This window comes from Leptidea sinapis, chromosome 5 (genome assembly GCF_905404315.1).
Source record: "Leptidea sinapis chromosome 5, ilLepSina1.1, whole genome shotgun sequence".
In the NCBI taxonomy this organism is placed as follows: Eukaryota; Metazoa; Arthropoda; class Insecta; order Lepidoptera; family Pieridae; genus Leptidea; species Leptidea sinapis.
In genome coordinates, this window is record NC_066269.1 from 3,378,231 (window position 1) to 3,398,521 (window position 20,291).

The 20,291-nt window shown below is 33.8% G+C and overlaps 2 protein-coding genes across 3 annotated transcripts in view; one reads left to right on the plus strand and one right to left on the minus strand.

Annotated features, from left to right (window-relative positions):
• LOC126964634 (receptor-mediated endocytosis protein 6 homolog) overlaps positions 1–4,835 on the plus strand; it is a 48,955-nt gene extending 44,120 nt beyond the window's left edge. Inside the window, exons 28-32 of the mRNA XM_050807859.1 lie at positions 124–328; positions 2,144–2,291; positions 2,857–2,970; positions 3,556–3,720; positions 4,749–4,835. Coding sequence (XP_050663816.1) covers positions 124–328; positions 2,144–2,291; positions 2,857–2,970; positions 3,556–3,699 — 611 coding nt within the window. The 3' untranslated portion in view covers positions 3,700–3,720; positions 4,749–4,835. The remainder of the gene's footprint in view (positions 1–123; positions 329–2,143; positions 2,292–2,856; positions 2,971–3,555; positions 3,721–4,748) is intronic.
• The window catches only part of LOC126964694 (40S ribosomal protein S23), a 119,960-nt gene extending 101,411 nt beyond the window's left edge, over positions 1–18,549 (minus strand). Inside the window, exons 1-5 of one of the 2 annotated variants that reach the window (XM_050807975.1) lie at positions 18,394–18,549; positions 17,891–18,050; positions 17,079–17,277; positions 15,970–16,057; positions 15,400–15,481 (exon numbers count right to left, since the gene is read on the minus strand). In XM_050807975.1, coding sequence (XP_050663932.1) covers positions 15,989–16,057; positions 17,079–17,277; positions 17,891–18,050; positions 18,394–18,397 — 432 coding nt within the window. In that variant the 5' untranslated portion in view covers positions 18,398–18,549 and the 3' untranslated portion in view covers positions 15,400–15,481; positions 15,970–15,988. Of the gene's footprint in view, positions 1–15,399; positions 15,482–15,969; positions 16,058–17,078; positions 17,278–17,890; positions 18,051–18,393 lie in introns of those variants that run through there. The other variant, XM_050807976.1, reaches the window with a different exon arrangement.
• Positions 18,550–20,291: the final 1,742 nt, after the last annotated feature.

Consider the following 20,291-nt stretch of genomic DNA (forward strand, 5'->3'; position numbering starts at 1 on the left):
GTGGTACCTGTAATCTAGCCGCAACTAAATCTAGTGCAACGAAGCCTCCCACTGCTAAAACGCTAGCATCTAGTATCTACGTAAGAATATCATTGAAAACTAACGTATTGTTAGCTCTGGCAGGCGGAGAGCTGATGGACGAGCGTGCCAGCCGGCTGACGAGCAGTATCCGCGCGGTGACGGCCGAGGTGCGCGCCGACGCGGGCTGGGAGGCGGCCTCGCGCACGGCGCTGGACGCCGCCGACCTGGCCGTGGAGCGCGCGGTGTACGCCCGCCTCTACCTGCACGTGCTCTTCCCCAACGGCGACGGCGACATCTCGCGCGACCAGTGAGTATGCTTCTTTATTAAGAGCATCGATGGACCTACTTCCGGCAGCCATTCCCTCTTATATTCTGGCTCGTTGTGTCACTGTATCATAAATTTTCGGATTTATATGTATATTTATTCGACGCTGTTCCGGTGGAAAAGTTCAAGAAGAGACCCGACACATACCTGCGAACAAATACATTTTTTGTTTTAGTTCTTTATTCTTTATTTGGCTACTATGGCCCACTTAAATGTCATAATAATACAGTCAGATATAATTATAATTAAAACATAAATAACATAAAATAAGTACATAAATTTATGAATTAAAAAAAAATGATAACAAAGCCCCATATTCCTCAGTCCCTGTGTGTAACGTGCAGTTTACAACAGCGGTTTATATAACCAATGGTGTGTGATGGCGAAGTATACAACTTGCGACAATAATATTACAAAAATTATAAATATCATAATAGTTATATATTTCATTAATTTACTTTTGGTATAGTAATTGTATATAATAAGGATTTTAAATTGTAAATGTAGGTAGTATTTGTATACCGTAGTCGCTGTCCGTGCTGCAAAACGTGGTACTCACTGAAAATCAGTGTCGAGGCTCAGGCGGCTCGACGTATACTGAGTGGGCCTCCGATTAGCAACACTAAAGTGATCGCACTGCTCTTCAATGTTATTGTTTTCTTTAAATTTCACTATTTTTGTTTTATTTATTTTTCTCTATTATTGTTACACATTATGTTGAGGTAACTTATTTAGTTAAAGGTTTTTGAAGAAATACTTCTTTAGGCGCGATATGAAAAAATTATGAGAGTGAAATTTTAAGATGCGCGCGCCTCACTGTATAACAAAAGTAACAGGGTGAAGTTGGTTCCTAAAATTTTCTGGCGTTTGCGACATTCGTTTGTTTTCTTTCTGTTTGTTTGTTTCGTTCTGTTTGGTTTCTTCGTCCATTATTAGGGCAAAGGGTTCAAGCCCATACAGCCGTATTCGTTATTTAATAATTATTTATCAAAGCCATCTTTGAATCATTTTTACAATATTGTTCTTTCTACAAACGTAGAATAGCGGGAGAAATAAATAATTTTAAGGGTTTTTGCTTTGTTACGCCAAAGAATTATAACTTCTTGCGTGCATACAAAAGTACACACACACTTTTTTTTATATTATAAATTATAACCATATTTAGCAGTGTAATTATGTTGCCAATAAAGTTCAATATTATATTATTAAATTGGCTTTGAACCCAGGACTGTTTTCAAACATAATATATACTTCGCAGTACAGATTGAGTTGCGGAAAGTAGTTTCTTTATTTAATTGAAATATTGGTAATACTACATTGATTGATTGTATCTTCTCAAATCTTTTGAACGACAACATTAAGACTTATTTTATCCATCATAACCTATAAAGTAAATAAAAATTACTCTGTGTTTTACTTTTATACTTTTAGATAAACTTTAAACCTGAAGTAATATATAAGAAAAAATAAAGAAAATATTAGCTCAAATGCTACTCTTTGAGTCTTCTTTTATCATGATTAAGCTATCACTTTCCCACCGAGCCTTCTCTCTTAGTTTTTTTTACTCGTGTTAAGTTTTTAGTTAGATTCAATAATTAACGCTTATTTAATTATTAAGTTACCTCATTTACCACAATAACTGATATTGCTCTTTGATCTTCTATGGTTCATAAGTTCATCATGTGAGTTTTAAGATTTGTTAATATTTATAATAATACTGTTTGGTTTCTATACATGAATAAATAAATAACTATTCACGAAGCTGATCTACATTTGGTGGTGAAACGTGTGTTGCAGAGTGCTCAGTGACCACATTCGTCGACTGTCGGCGTGCACGAGTGCGAGCCGTGCAGGTGTATCACCCGGTCATCTTTGGGCTGCGCCCTTCCCGCATGCGCAGCTTCTACTCCGTCAGCTGCCGGTCTACCGCACCCCTAGGGACAAGGTGATAATATATTATACTTAGCATAATATCATCTAAGTAAACGCAGCCGATATAAAGAATGATATGCTAAATTTAGTATATCATTCTTTATATTCCTGCATTCATATTCACTGATTTTGAGTAGGGAAGTTTATTTTGAATTGAATTTGAAATCGTGATTCAGTAGAAAGAGAGTTGCGGTTAAAAACCACACATGGGTACTTGGCGAAAACTCTCCTCTAGGTCTTGGTTAGAATATTATATTATTGTTTTATGAGATGTGATATGATATAATCCATATTTTAAAGATATGCATGTTCAAAAATGTTTATTTTTTTGTAAATGTGATTTTTATTTTGTGTAAAACAATAAAAATAAATAAAACTTCAAAAAATGTAAAGTGTTATTTCATTAATTGTAAAATACTCTTTTAAGTATATTAAAAAATTAGAGTCAATAGCCCCATAGCTACAGCACATTTAAAATTTGGAACAAAATCGGTGATTTCATTTCGAAATATATGTGTTTTGTATATGATATAAAAACGTATAGTTCGCTCAATAAATACTTCCTGTATTCGTGACAGGTGTCGTGCGTGATGCGCTGCGTGTCGTCCCTCATGTCGGTGCTGTCGTTGACGGATGGAACCCCGCCCGCCGCCGACGATCTCACCCCCGCTCTTGTGTTGGTTATCATCAAGGTAAGTACCGTGCTTGTATTATTAAGGGCCTAACTGACGTGATAGACGTGGTTATGTAATACTAAAAAATATGCTGTCTTATGAATTTATTATTAGTTAAAAGTTATCGTAAACGTGTTAAAAAACCATATAAAATAAAAGCATATTTCTATTTTTTTATTATAATAAGGAACAAGACGGGCAGGACGTTCAGCTGATGGTTATTGAAAAAACCCAAAAATTCTGAGCGGCACTGCAATTGCGCTCGTCTCCTTGAGACATACATACGTTTGCCCAGTAGTTTCACTAGCTACCTTGGCTAGTTTTACTAGCCAAGGTACCCGTCTGACCGAAACACAAAATTGCTTCCACATTACTGCTTCACGGCAGAAATAGGCGCTGTTGAGGTACCCTGTGCAAATGAGCCTCTCGCTGGTAAATACACAAAGTCGCCTCTTACGACACCATTGGGCCTGGGACTTCCTTGTTCTTTTTATGCACCGGGGAAATGCCAAGGGATTGAAAGACTCGTTCACAGAGTTAGAGTACTGTATCCCTGACGTGTCAAGTCATGTGATCAGTTCTTTTATATTGCTGATGCGGCAGGTGAACCCCCCGTCGCTGCTGTCCACCATCGAGCTGGTGAACGCGCTGGCCGGTGCAGTGCTAGCTGGTGAGGCGTTGTACTGGTGGACGCAGTTCTGTGCCGCCGTAGCCTACATCAAGAGCATGGAGTACAGGGACACGTAGCCCGCGACCGCGCTGCTTCCGGTCAGTAATAAATAATTAATAATATTGACACGCATTTACACAAAGTATATACTTAATTAAACATACATAAATACTTATAAACGTCCATGACTCAGAAACAAACATTCATATTCATCATATAAATGTTTGCACCTGGTTTGAACCCGGGAGCTCCTAGGCAGAATCACTAACCACTGGGCTATAGGGTTCGCATATCGAGGAACTATTCCTAGCATTCAAATATTTAACTTAATACAATAATTATCAGAATTTCGTATCCATGAATTCCATAACTCTATAAAAATAATGAGCATTTAGCCAACTATATAGCTTATTCTTAAATAATCTAGAATTTAAATTTTTAATGCTACTCGGTAAGTTGTAATAAACACGAACACAGTTACATACACAACTATTATTATATTTAGTAATTTAGGGAACATCGTGTAGAACGAGTCTTTGTGCATCTAACACACTAATAATTTTTAGACAAACAAAAAGTACAAAATTCGCCATATAACTGCGCTCGATTCCTCAATGCCGCGCGCTCATCTATATGAAACGAAATTCAATTTTTGTTTTGCAATATTAATCCTCCTAACAAGAAGCACAGCTGTGTTCTTCCCAAAATCCGATGACAATGAGACGAAAGAGATCACAAGGGAAGGGGTCTTCCAACTCTAATATAATTTGTACACTCCTTTGTTGCTATCTCCTGCAAGAACGTCGTGGAAGAGTTATGAGACAGATTTATCCGTCGGTGCCTGATATCGTCAACATCTAGGTTTAGCATAGATGAGTTGAGTTGAGTCACAGAATGTGGACAACTAATATTGAAAGTTCAGTTTTTTTTTATATATGAGGAGGCAAATGGGCAAGAGGCTCACGGGATGGGAGTTGTGAGGCACCCGCAAATATGGACATCCGCAACAACAGGTGTTAAGAGATGCGTTTCCCGCCTTTAAGGTGGGAGTATGCTCTTTTCTTGAAGGTCGATAGTCGTAATTTGTAATTAATTCTTGCCAAAAATAAAACAGATTTTTTTACAGACGTCAGCGCGCACCGAACGGAATGAATCTATGTGGCGCAAGAGTATACGACCCCGCAGTCGTACTGTCTAATCAACGTCAACGTGAAAAAATGTCGTCACACCACAAAATCTTCAGCTATCAATAAGAAAGAACGTATCTTATTTGATCAAAGTATTGGAAATTATTTTTTATAATGTAAAATTCACACCTATAAACCTAGCGCAAAGGAACAGCGAAGGAATCTTGTCATATTGACGTATGCATGACGTCGGCTGGTCTAAAAAGTGTCTAGCTGTATTTGACATTCTGTCCCCAAATCAACGCGCAGGGATTATTGTAACGCACCTAATTTAGGAAGTCAAGCAGCTTTATATAACATGTGGACTCCTAAATGTATTTCTAAATATGATTTATTCAGACTAATCTGTTGTCAGAATCTTAGAACTTTAGCTACAGCGTTGTGGGGTTATAATCCCACTTCTGACAATATTATAACTTCAATGAAAACATGTGAAGTGTCAGTTTGATATTTCAAATAAAAACAATATATGGATGGTTAGTGGTAATTCACTTGTAGATTAATAGTATTGTACATTTATCTCAAAGCTAACGTCAATATTTTAGGTATAACCAGGTTACTTACAATTTTAGGCCCAATTTAGATGTTTTCATGCTAACTGAAGATTTATTGTTGTAAGATTACTTAAAGGCCTAGGAGACCGTTCGTGACACTTCCAACCACATTTGCCCTATTTGTGCAATTAATAAACTTTCATCTAACTTCTGCAGTTTAGAGTAAATCAAAGGAAAATATACTTAGGCAGTCAATATCTTTCTGTTGTTATACCAACAATTTTGCTATCATCTTAGATCATTTCGTTCGCGTAGTACGAATTTATATTGTAAATATTAATTGTTATTGTTAAGTGTAAATTACACTCGTTGATCTGTTGTTAATCATAAAAATTACTATCTAGGTATAATTTATTTTATATTAATTGTTTTACGCACAAAACATTCTAACTCTGAGATTATGTGGTTATCACGAAATTAATTCGTAATTTATATTTATTATTGTAGAGGTGTAGTTTATATGGTTTTAATGTAATAATATAATTTCAGTGTAGCGTTAAGGTTATATTTTATCAGTGAAATTGCAAGATAGAGAATAGTATTCTTTAGTGATGTTTTTTATTATGTTTGTCATGCGAAAAGGTTTAAAAATTGTTTTCAGCCGGGCTTCGAATAGACTGAAATTAAATTAAATTTCATATCAACATCAAATGGATATAATTGCGTAGATCTATTATCACAGAAAAAAAGAAATAATAACAATCTCATTTCGTATGTTTGTTTATATTTTTATCCTGTAACTATATACAGTTACGGACATATATTTAAGAACAATTGTACGGTTTTGTATGATAGTGAAAGATAAAATGTGTATGTGTTAGTATGTAACGTGAAGTAAGAATCAGATTTACAGTTTGAATGATCGATATGCGGTGAATCACTGTGCGATAGACCGAGCACAGTGTTGTCACATGCGTAAATAAAACGGTAGAGAGACTAAAATTGTTACCTATTTTGGTAGGGTTGTCAGAAAAGTTAAGATAAATTAAATAAATAATTTTAATGGGATTTGATATCTAAAACACTAAACGAGATTTCATACAAAAGTTACAGTTAAAGGTATCCGCATTAGTATTATAGAAATCTATAAATATGAATTTTAGTTTACAATCTTGTTCAGTTATTTGAAATAAATTCAGGTATTTTTAAATGTTTATTTCATTTAAAGACCGACCTACTAGAAAGCAAGAAATAAGAACTGTGTACAGGTGATATTCTAAATAAATACCTACCAAACTCTCAATAATAACCTTTCATTAAAAATGCTTTTTTCGCGTGGTTGTATGGAGCTTATTCTCTGTACCGTTTTATTTACTCATGAATTGCTGTAATGCCTATGATGTAATGATAGAAATAAAATATTATGTTTTATATAGCGAAATATGAGTTCAGCGTCGAGTCGATGTCAGCATATATATCTGACATCATTGATTTGAACTTGTTTGTTTACAACAATTAATACTTGTAAATTTTTAAAGTTAATTATCTTATTATAAATTGAATTTGAATCAAAATTAATGGACGATGAGGGGTCCGAATCCGCGTCTCTCGGGTCTTGCATAAAATTTTGGTACAAATTTAATTTTGTATATTTAATCCCATAAGATACCACTTTAAAATAATAAACTAATCATCTTATGATCATCATCATCACTTCAGCCGGAAGACGAATAACGAATTATATTATATATAATATAATTATTTAGTCTTCTACATATATATAACGAATTTATATGCTGAAGAAGATGGACAATTAATAAGTAACTCTCGGTAAACTGTTCAAAAACGTTGAATTTTTAAATTCCGCGGAACTCTCATACTGTAAAGCTATACTAGAAGTTCCTCTTTATCTTTCTGCAGTGCTTGATTAACCAAATAACAATAGTATCAATTTCTACGGAATCTGCGAGTGCTGAGCGTAATTTTTTGAATGAAATTTGACACATTTAATTTACATGATGTCACTTAATATAAACAAGAAGATATATAATAAGACATAAGAAAAAATTCTGTTGATATATAGAGGTTTCGATGCCTGTAACTTTCAACATATTCTTTTTCCATTTTTGTTTTTATACAAGTCTAGATAGAAGAATGCGCCAAATGAATATTAATTTTTATATTAAAATTACTTCGTCAATCTGGGTAGTAATCGCTATACCACGTTGGTATGAAAGAATGTCCGAGTAGCGAAACCTTAAAGATATGTCTATCAATATCCAATCCAAACATTTTTTTTCCATTAAGTCGAAGCCAACTTTTTTCATTAACTACCTAATTGTTTCAATGCAATGTTTAATATTATGTAAGTTAAGCGATAATAAAACCAAACCTTAACCTGGTTAAACCAGAATTTATGGACGATGCGGGACACGGACCCGCGACCTCTCAGGTCCCGTTCGCTCTTACCAACCGAGCCAACCGTCCGCATGTCGCTATCTTCGTCAATCTTGTTCAACTCTCAGGTTGTGGCTCTTCAGGATATCACTTAAAAATAATTATTGGAGTTAAGCAGGTTATCAGCTGTAAAGTAGATCCTGTAGATCAGGGGTGCTCAAACGGTCGATCGCGATTGCTTTTTGAGTCGATCTCGAGAAAAAAATCCGGTATAATAAACTAAAATCGGTAATTACGTACCATCTTATGAAAAGTATGCCCAGGACATGAAAGAAAGAACATGCAGTGTCACGCTTCAACATCCAAAGTCACTATTTAGTTAAGCTTAGAACTTTAGAACGCGTTTGTTTTGTAAGAACCAATAAACTCGCAATTTTGAATAATTGAGTTTTTTCAGTGACATTTAAGAGCAGATCTACACTTACCATGACTAATAAAATGCATATTTTGCGCAAAACTAATATCTATCATCGTGACACTCTACCTAGACGACAATCCTTCATCACACATACTTGAAAGGCTTCAAGTATGTGTGATGAAGGATTGTGTGTGTGTGAAGAGGCTTTAGAGCCGATCGATCGTAGTCTAACAATTTTGAGGTAGATCGCCAGCAGTTCAAGCTTGAGCACCCCTGCTGTAGATGAAGCAGCAACGTCAGAGTTGAACAAGACATACCCAGATTTACGAACCATGCGTCACTGGAATAGAACCCGAGAGAATGTGAGGGATATCCCTTTAAAAATAACAAATTGTTTCGACGTACGTATAGTAAAATGCAAACTGGAATGGTTTTGCGTACACGTGCGTAGTAGGTAGGGGTCAAATATAGTTCGATTGTTGTTTGTTTCATATGTGTTTTTTTTTTTATATAGGCGGTTTGGTTTTCACAGTACAATTGCTAATAGTGAAATTGGACCTTTGTGCCCCGCCCTACCCTACGTACCTACAACGCAAAGTTTATTGGAACAACCAGTTTTCGTTAATAAAGGCAAAGGTTTTATAAGAGCATAATTAAACGAAACAAAGCCAGTGAAATAGTTTCGTACACTGACTTAGTAATTATCTGTGATCGAAACGTGTGAGAAAATCAAAGGAATGTATTTTTAGACTTCATTGGAATGTAGTTTTGTGTGCAAAGATTTGCGATATAACTTTATTCTTATAAAAAATTGATCTATAATCAGTAGAAAAATAATTGTAAATTAATATATTTTTGTTTATATGATATTTGTAGATATAGGTACTTATATATATTATACCTATAGTTATATGTATATACTGTTTGTCGAAGGATTTATAAATATCGTATAATTATTATTAGAACTTAGTCAACCAATGCGGTTTTTTGTTGTTCTTCAAATCACTTCAGTTCGTCTTTACAAATATATATTAGGTTTGCCTACAAGTTTTAAGCATAGTAACGATCAGAATTAATATTAAAAAGATGCGAACACAGCTTGCGTATACAATATCGCTAGATTAGTTAAAGTATTGGATATAAATAAATATAGTAAATAATCTGTTTTAACATATATATTTTTTAATACTTTATTGGTGTGTATGTCCTAATACAGCTAACGTGTGTAAAAGATTTGTATTGCTATAACCAATGTCATTCTATGCATAAAGTCAATTCACGTCGTATAAAAACAAATTACTCTTAAAGCTCAGGATCACGCCAACTACCTTCAGCGTTTGGGCGGAGCTAGTTATCTAGATTCACGCACACACATACCCTAAACAAATATAATTGGTGTGAAATTCAGTGGAACTCTGCCTCCCGTCGCCCGCACACGGCTGTTTGTAATGAAAATTATGTCAAAGTTTTATGTTTTTTTATTATTTTAGAACGTTAGGTTTTTAGAGAAATTAAATAGCTATTTTTTCCTGTTAGAGCGATAAAAATATCACCGGTAGTTTAGAAGCAGTAGCAAATTTAAAGTTGAAAACAGCTTCATTTTAATAATTTTTATTATATGGTATTTTACGGTTTACAAAATTTTTATACGTTCCGATTGGAGATAACATATCAGCCACTAACATATATATTTTTTTAATCTCCCAGCTAACTCATTGCAGAGCAATTAGGGCCTCAAAGATAATCATATCATGATACCAATTGCCGTAAGTTTCGATTGGCATATCTATACATTGCCGCATTCATTTGCTTAAAAATATTCTTGGTCGATAAGTAGCAATGTAAAACTTTTATTCCGTTCAGATTTGATTCGGACACTGACAGTTGATACACGACTAAGCCGAAAAGTGTGCTTACATTGTCTTTAAGCACACTTTTGCCGTTCCGCTATCAGACTGCGAATGATATGCCCTTATATATGTATAGAACGTCATTGGTTACAACTAAAATTATAATATTCGTATTAAATAGTATGGTCTTTCTCTGTCTTAACTCTGATTTTCTTCAAAGTATTGATCGTAAGCAACGAAATGGTGGTACTATATAGTTTAAAACTGTGATTAGTAGTATATGATTGTAGGATTACTACTATAATATGAAATGTAGTATTTTATGTGTTAACATTGTGAATGCATGGTACATAACTTCATAATAATCCTGCTAATTATATGAATCACATTATTACACGATTAGATGCACGGTATTAAAGTACGTAGATATGTATTAGGTCTAAATAAGTGAGGTCATTAAAAGTACTTGAAATATCTGTATTTTTATAGGCTACCTTCACTCTTGTTTACATTTATCTAAAAAGACAACTAAGTACTAACCAACTTTTGGATTGATCTTTTTCGATTAAATATTTTTATCATAGACTAGCTGACCCGGCAAACGTTCTTTTGCCATATAAAGTATAATTCACGCGATAGTTTTATAAGTAATAAAATATTGCCTATATTATAGCCTGTACATCATTTTGGTCTATTGTCAATAGTTTTTGCAGCGCACGCAAAAATAGGTTTTCGATTTTACACCTTGTGTTACAAAATAGCAATTTTATTACGGATCCCTAATTTTGAAAATAAAACAGCATATAGCCTTCGATAAATGGACTACCCAACACTGAAAGAATCATTCAAATCGGACCAGTAGTACCAGAGATTAGCGCGTTCAAACAAACAAACAAACACTGCAGCTTTATAATATTTTTATTATAGATAATTTATACGTCTAGATAGAGCGTCTTGCTGTTAGGCAACGTATCACAACAGGCTAGGTTTATTACTTTAGTGTGCGTGACACCTATGTTTTACATTCGCGATACGTCAGTCACTTTGGTTTAGTGTGCATGTGTTGCTGAAAATAGAGGCTATAAATTTGCCGCTATTTTTTTTCGATATTTACAGATTTCGAGTCGATCATGACGTTTAAATAATAAAAAAAATCTAACTTTGTTGCTATAAAGCTTGACATATTTTTGTGAATATTAAAAAGTTTTGATAAATATATTTTGATGTAACAGTTAAAATCCCCTTCTTTCTCCCTTAGGGAATATTCCGGTCCGAGTTTATAACTCTTGCTATACACTCTCAAAATAATAGTTTTCGCTCTCAAAGAACCGCGTCAATATACCAGGGGGCTAGAAACCTTACACGATTTGCTAAAATTGGCAGATTTTCTGTCACATACTGAAACTCGCAATTCTTAATAAAGGGCTGAGATTATTTTGTTAATCAATCTTTTTAATTAATTTAATTCAATCACTGATATTAATAATAAGCCCTGCCCATTACGATACAATGCCGTTCAGGCTTCTAGAATGAACCCTCAATCCGTGCGGCATCACAATTTGATCTCTTCACTTTGAGACTAGATATTAGTCTCATAGGAACAGTAATTCCACAATGCCTTTCAAACCGAAGTATAATAATGCTTCGACATTACTATTCAAGCCGGACAAAAAACCTTTGCGCACTAATTCAAAATTCGACCGATCTCTTAGGCACAGTAGACATATGTATCAGTATGGAAACTAAGTCTTGTTGATAAAATACTTACCTACATGTGCGTACTCCATAAAAGCAATAGGGTTGTCAGGTTAGCTATCTAACCGACTTTAAAAACGGAGTTTTGGAACGAAGTTCCTTATGGGGGCGTTGAGAAGCGTAAAAAAGTAAAAAGCGTAGGATTTTTATGTATGATAGCTGTACAGTGTATAATGCAATATTATATTCTACATGATGACTTATGTAATATTTTTAAACCACATTTTATTGAACATTAGAAAATTACCATCTTGAATGTTTTTCTTGGAAATATTTCTTTTGGAATTTCTTTTTAATTTTCGTTGAAATATTGACGGGAAACTTTGAAATATGTGTTTTTAAACTTTGTCCGCTGAAGTTTCATTCTACCACAGTCTTAAGAAACTTTCCTGTAGTCATCCACCCACGAAATGTCTTGACGGGGCAATTATTGTTTTCGTGAGTTTCAATAACTAATATGACATCTATTTTGAGATCCAAGATGGCGGGTGTGACTTTTACAATAAAATCAAATTGGGTATCATTTTCGAGATTTTCGGGAGTTTCAAATACAAATATGATACCAATTTCAAGATCCAAGATGGCGGATGTGACATTTTCAATAAAATCAATATGGGTATCATTTTTGAGATTTTCGGGAGTGTCGGTGAACACACAATTTTATTTCAAAGGTCCAGTATTCTTCAACACCCTCGAGAATCATGAAAACAACACCCATGATACAAAGGTTAATAATTTCATGTAGATCCAACATGGATTTACATTTTGACAGCAGTATCTATTTTAGCACTATCAGTTTGAGCACCCTCAAAAACCATGGAAACGATACCCATCATGGTGCAAAAATTGTCAATTTCGTGCAGCCACCATCATGGATTTACATTCTGACACCACTCTCTATTTCAGCAAACTCGAAAACCATGATAACGACACGCGTGAAGAAATATTTTTTTGCAGCCGCTATCTTGAATTTTCATTTTGACAGCACTAGCTGGTATTGGTTACAACACCCACGAAAACCATGACAAAATACATGTAGGTAAGTATTTTTGTCCAAAATAAATAAATATAAGTAAAAAAACATCCTAGAAAAACATTAAACCACACTCATAAAAAATAATAATAAATATTGCAACCGCCATCTTAGTGTAAATTGTGAATTATGTACACGAATTTATTATAATCGATCTCACGGACTTATAATTCGAATACCTACTAATTATAAAATAATGTAACAACAAACCATTCTTATATACTACTACTTTATAGTTTAAAAAATGAAAACTGGAGCTTTGATAGAGCCAAGTTCAAATAGCCGTATACTACGCAATACGCTGGCATTTTTAAAAAGATCGCGGAAATAAACAACGTGACGCTAGTCGTATTGACCGCGAAAAATACGAGCCTCGTCGATGCGCATGTTTGTAGGTAGTTTCAGTACTGGTAATTTGGTACATAATATTATTTCTACTGTGTCTTAGGCGGGCACCAATTACTTTTGTTCTGACATGTTAAATGCCAAATATTAACGAATTCTCATATTTCACGGATTTAATTGGTTAATAGGTTTAAAGGAAAATTAACATCTTAGATTAGTGTGCCATACCGTATGGTGCTTTCGATTATGGAAGGTGAATGCGAATTCAGGATCGCAGCAAGCGCTTTGTGAAATATGTACCCAATATTATTGACTACTATATTTATTTTTTGTTCTATTCAATTTTGTGATGCTATATATCTGTATAATATGTATAACAAAACGTAATTGTAAATAAATATTATGAATATTTAGTATGTATGGAAATTATGTATGTACCTATTTTAATACCCTTGTAAGTAATGTAGATGTTTCAAATCAATATTATTAAGAATCTATTATTATAAATAGTAACCCAGTGGAGATTGTATGATGCACAGAAAATATTCTCAAAACTTGCCTACTTGTTGCGGTAAGAATAATTTAAGCTTATGTAGTGCATGTTATCAGAGATATTGTATTAGCAATAAAATTCATGTTTACGAGTACGCTTCGTTTGTTTTTTTTACCTACACGCTTGCTGTATGCCAATGGAAAACTTCATGAAGCTCAGGAAAGCGCAGGTACGGCAACATATTCAGGATCGCTCTATCTCTGATCTGATGCAGCCAATTAGAACCTCAAACAATCAGAGCTGCTCGAATTGTCGAAGAGATCTAGTGCTCTGAGAACGGCTAGATCACCTGCCGTCAGTGTAGGTATGTTTTCCATTCTACAGTGGAGTTTCATGGAACCAGTGAGAGGCTACTTTGTACAGGATACCGGCTAGATTATGGATACCACAACGGTGCCTATTTCTGCCGTGAAGCAGTAATGTGTAAACGTTATTGTGTTTCGTTCTGAAGGGCGCCGTAGCTAGTGAAATTACTGGGCAAATGAGACTTAACATCTTATGTCGCAAGGTGACGAGCGCACTTGTGCTGTCGCTCAGAATTTTTCCGTTGGTTCAAGAATCCTGAGTGGCAATATGCATTGTAATGGGCAGAGCGTATCACTATAACATTGTTGATATTTGACAGCATGCTCAAGGTAGAGCAGAGCCTATCTTAGAATCATCATTCATTAGCCAGTTTTAGAATCTCACGAATTTTAGCTGTTGGGTATTTGCTCTTACATGTTATTTAGATTGCTCTCCGTCATCCTTGCTCCTATATAGTTTTGAACATATCGAAGCAGTCATGCTTCCTTTAGAATTGCTCAATCTCAGAATTTTTATTAGCATCAGTTGCATATTCTTTTTTTTCTGGTTAACTCTGATAACTTACCTCTCATCATGTCAGGAATTTCCTCTGTCAAGTGTCAATTATTATGTTCTTCACTAATTTCTCGGGTCTTACATCCTTCCTTGGTCATATCTATCATATATTACTATGTCAGTATTGTTATCTTAATCCACATTTACTTGAGAACATATTCTCCTAGCCCATCCTTCAACATGGAAGGATTCATTGTAATTTAGAATCAAGAGTAAACCCTAATCATAATTTCAAGAAAATTGTCTAATCTGCCTAAAAGAACATACAGTACATTACAAGAAATATTATATTGAGAGGCAATAGTTAACATGTGAGCTTCATAAACAAAATCCTCTGATTCTCCAGAACCTAAGTCCCCTTCTGGGCCCAAAATTATATTCATATCAACTGCATCATCAGCTCCATATTAACAGTTTCTTGCCAGTGGTCCGAAGAAAAACTAGTTTAATTTGTTCTCAACATCATCAAACCTTTTCATTCAAAATTTGCACAATTCAAAGCCTTTGCACATTTATGAATGCATACATGGTGGTTTGTTACCCCTTACCCCACTAATGGTAATGGATAAGTCAATGACATTGTCTTTGACTATTGACACAAATCATATAAAAACAAAAACGAAATATAGAAAATGCCACTAATTACACCATAATAAATACATTAATATCTACATTGCTACATTTATAAAATATTCTTGGTCAATAAGCAGTAATCAGTGTAAAATATTTATTCAGTGTTTGATTTGGACAATGACTTACATACAACTACGGATAAAAGTGTGTCTTACATTGTCCTAAGTTCCATTGCTGTTTCACAAGACTGCAAATGATATATCCTATATATGTATAGAATGTGATTGGGATAAGTGAATAAAATATATAAATTGTTATACACAGCTTTATTGTGTACTTGATCTTATCATTATAATAAATTTACACTTATGAACGAAGTCCTATCCCGCAGCACTGAAACAAAAAGATAAACAACTATTTATATTGTATTGAAACTACTACTTATTAAATAATTAAATATATTTTAAGTTCAGAAGTGTTTTAAATTCATGGCACTCAGAAGTAGCAAATAATGATAATAACATCATATTATGAAGAATAAATTAGGACTAATTTTGGTGAACTTCAGGCATAAGAGACTAATAACAGAAAATTTAAAAAAAATATATTATTCTTGTAATATTATTCAGAGCTTAAGAGACACCTAAATACATGCACGATGATCTGGTTAAGATCACTTTAGTAGATGGATGAGGACAGAGCAGGACCTATCATCATGGCAATCAAATTGAAATCATGAAAATTAATTAAGTAGGTGTATGGCATAATAAAAAATGGACTAACAAATAACTAAATGGACAAATTCCCATTAACCTGTGACTTGTATTAACTAGTGTTTAATTGATGCATTACTATTAAAAAAAAAGTAACAGAACACATACCTTTATCACAATGTAAGATCTAAGATCTCGGCCTCTCTTTCTTTTCTTTATAAAGAGCTAACAGTGAAACATTGGCCACCTTCACCACCTGCAACAATTATCATATCTCATTATCAACAATACATTGCATCTTTGCAGCATATATCTGGTTTTCAAGAGCTTGTAGGTGTTCTACATAGACATATTATAAATATAACAATCATTAGTGGCACTCGCAAACAAGTAGGTAATCTGTTACCATAATAAATACACGAGGTTATTTCCTAAGTTTAAGTGCAACCTAAAGACAGCAAATGTGGTAACCCATGATATAAATATTATCCATTTTAACAAGAAGTTGGAACAATGAATATCCTTCATGTTACCAACCAAACAATAGATTGATATGGAATTTAGTTGTCATTATATGCCACATGATCGTACAACACACCATAAACTTAGATATTATCACCAACAACTTGATGTGCGTCCTCTACAGGGTGGTTTTCAGGGAACTTAGATGGCATAGTATTCACAACTAATAAATGGAATGGGTGCAGTGTTTCTAAGATGATATGACATTGACAAATTAATAAAAAACACATGAACTTTCCTAAAACAATAGCAACGGTTTTAATGAATGAAAAATAAATAAACATGATGTAAGTTTCCTTGAATAGCCTCAACAAGATATACATAATGTACCACGAGTGTCACCATTAATGACTTTAGTATACTATAATTATTAGTAATAAACTTAATAATGTAATAATAATGTAAACACATTATAATGCAAAAGCTTTCAAAGTAGATAACATAAAAGAAACAGATGCTACTTTTACATATAAGTTAACTAGGCGGAATCTGTAGATGAAACATTGGGGTTATCCCAGTAACCCCTTACAGATAAATCTAACATATTCATAGTTGGTATAATTGTTAATATATAATATACCTATAACATCTATACCAGTTATGATATTCTATCATAATAAATGAAAACTCAACATAATCCATGTTATAAAATATCATGAGCCACAATTATTATAAGAGTCTGCAGAAGTAGTGATCTTGCTCGGTACTCGGTAGTCACATATGAATACAGCACTTTTACTAATAGTAGAATTTACCTTAAATCTGACTCCGGGAATGTCACCAACAGCATGTCCTTTACGACCAAATCCTGCCACCAATACTTCATCGTTCTCCTCAATGTGATTGAGGCAACCATCACGTGGTACGAAGGCTGTCACTTTCTTGCCATTCTTGATCAATTGTACCCTCACACATTTGCGGATAGCTGAGTTAGGTTGTTTAGCTTCAACACCACTGAAAACAAAGGGCAAATTAATTACAGTCGATGAGACCATAATGCCATGAGATGACTGAATTTATCACTCTTATATACAGGTTAATAATTATATTTTAAAGAAAATCAAGACTGGATTTAAATTAATATTCATAATATATTCGAAAATATTAATTACTACTCATAAGAAAAATACAAATATTATTAATTTAAAAAAAATAGCAATATATGCAACAAGGCATGCTACAGCAGGTGAAACTAAAAAAAATGTTGTTTAATTTAAAATACAAGCATTCCAATCTAACAAAATCATTTCCAATATTTACGATTACAAAATATAATTTGCAGACTGTCAACAAACAAGCATGGATGGACGCGCCTTTTCTCAGTTCGTTGACCTACATGTTTAGTTCTTCACCGCTACGCACGCCTCCATTCAACGATCGCTGTGGCTTCTTATTGCTCGTTCACGATGATCGATATGCCGCTACTCGCAGTATTATCCTGTGATTGTAGTAAACACACATTCACAGGAATAATACCACGAAAAGCAACATCATATCTTCGGAGATCAGGGCACCACGAACACTGAAACTTACCCAATTTCAACTTCGATAAATTCACAATACGTACACTTTCTCCAGAACTATTCCCTTGGCATGAGACGCTCCACCGAATGGATTGGCCTTCCATCTTGTACCCATGTGGGCTTTTTTGAATTCTTTATCAGCCCATCGCTGCTCACGACGATGGTTCACGTGCTTACGCGCCGTACGTATACCACGGGGTTTGCCTAAAATCCAAGTCACCGGTTTGATAATAATTCATGGGAAGTGTAAAATCATAACACTGCACTGAAGCGATAACTTTGTGATTGAATATTACATTATCGTACCTCACAAATAACGTAGAATTTATGAGATAAAAAGGGATTAAATAAGGCACCACGAGAAAAACATGTCTGCGCCATGGCCGACAGTCAGTTCTAAGAATAGTGAACTTAGTATAAAAATTTAAGTCTTAACATTTCGTAACTTTCACATTCACATCAACCTGATAATTTTCACTCACAAAACTAGTAAATTCAGCAATTTAATCATAAAACTATAATAATTTCGCGCAAAACTACAGCTTACCCATTTGGATAGCGCAACACCAATCGCCTACAGGAAGAAAAAGAAATAAAGTTCCGCCAACTACAGTGAATAAGTCAATTTACAAGATAGTTGCCAACGTAAAAAAAAACCGTTCTTCTAAAAACCGATTAGATAAATAATGTTGATTGTTTAAAAAATAATACAAATAATATAATTATTAATTATTATTATATAAATTTGTTGTTCTAAAAGCAACAATTTTAACAAAACTTCTGTAGTGATGTGATTATATATCTTTAAAAATCATTTGGCCTTCCAATGAATAACTGATAGTAGTAAAAACTTAGAACTCATAGTATTAAAATTTGATATTTCACAATGTTTGAATTAAAATTATCCACTTCAATATGGCTTTCACATCTATTGACACTCACAGCAAAAATTATATTATTATTCAAATATATTATGGGTCAGTATAGATATAGATATCTATCTATCATGGTGATCTCATAACAAAATATTTTATTTATTAGGGTTACTATTATTATAATTATTTATTGTACAATTATTTATTTAAATACAATTCAATTAGTATAATATAATATCATATTATTTATGGGTAGTTTTGTATTTGTAATGTATTGCTTTTACACTTCTCAGCTAAGGTTTACCAAGCGAAGTCACAATACGCTAAGGATTCCATATAATAATGCCTTTCGCATCCTAATGAAGCAGCCTCGTTTTTGCAGTGCCAAATCTATGTTTGCCGTCGTGAGAGTTCTTGACTTCTTTCGCCATCCTCCGCATGAGAACAGATTCTTTTTGGATCGGTTAAGACATACAATCTTGGGTGGTGTAAACAATGACCTAACCTACCCGTTTGCAAGGTATTGGTCAACCTGCACGGATACGAAAACAACAATTTTAGTCAATTTGAGTCAAGCCGAATGCCGCAACGTGACTCGAGACTCGAGTGCGGACATAGATTAACGTACAGAAATGCCGAAATATTGATGCTGTCTGTTTCGGGATGATCGAGGTAGTCGAGGTAGTATATTTTAGGAAATGATGTAAAAAAAGCGTTGTTCCAGTGAATGTAATAAGAAATGTAACTATTTTTAATAAACAAGTGCGTATGTAGGTAGCTGAACATCAAACTACTAAAATAAGTTTTAGGGTAGGATGGCGGTTGTAGACAGTGAGTGCTATTTGCTTACGTAGGAGTTTTTTTCAGTAACACTGTCCCTTTCGGTATATCCCTTGCTAACTGCATAAGAATCAATAGATCATTTTATTCTTCTATTATCTTATTGTAATAAACCCACTACAAAAAGACATTCCTCAATAATATAAGATACAAAAAATAATAATTTTAAACTTAAAACTTATTGGGAGCCGTCGTTAGTAAAATTTTAAAAATGGAACCCTTAATGTAAATAAGTTTCGGTTTTGTTTTGTTATGTCTATATGATTTTCTTTATTTTTACACACATCAAAAAAGTCTAAGCAACATAGACTAATTTAAATTTTAGTTTTTCAAATTATAACGTTGTATTTTATTTTTAAAATAATATTTTAGGGTCCTATGATGTAAAAATAACAGCTGTTGTCTTTATAAGTTCTTTTAATAATAGAAATTAACAATATTAGAATATACTGCAGAAACTAAGGTACATTAGCAACTAAAAATTTTTAAAGAAAATGAATTTATTGTGAAAGAATTTGATAATTTTATACAAAGTATGGCCTCCTCTGCTATTCAGAACTTGTCGGCATCGCTTGTTCATTGAATTAATGAGACTGTTTATGTCTTCTTGCGGTATTCGCTCCCAATGGAATTGTATCAAACCATTCAGCTGTTGGGTTGTTGTCACTCCATCCAAGTCCTTTAAAACACGTCTCTGGAACATGTCCCATGCGTGCTCGATGGGGTTGAG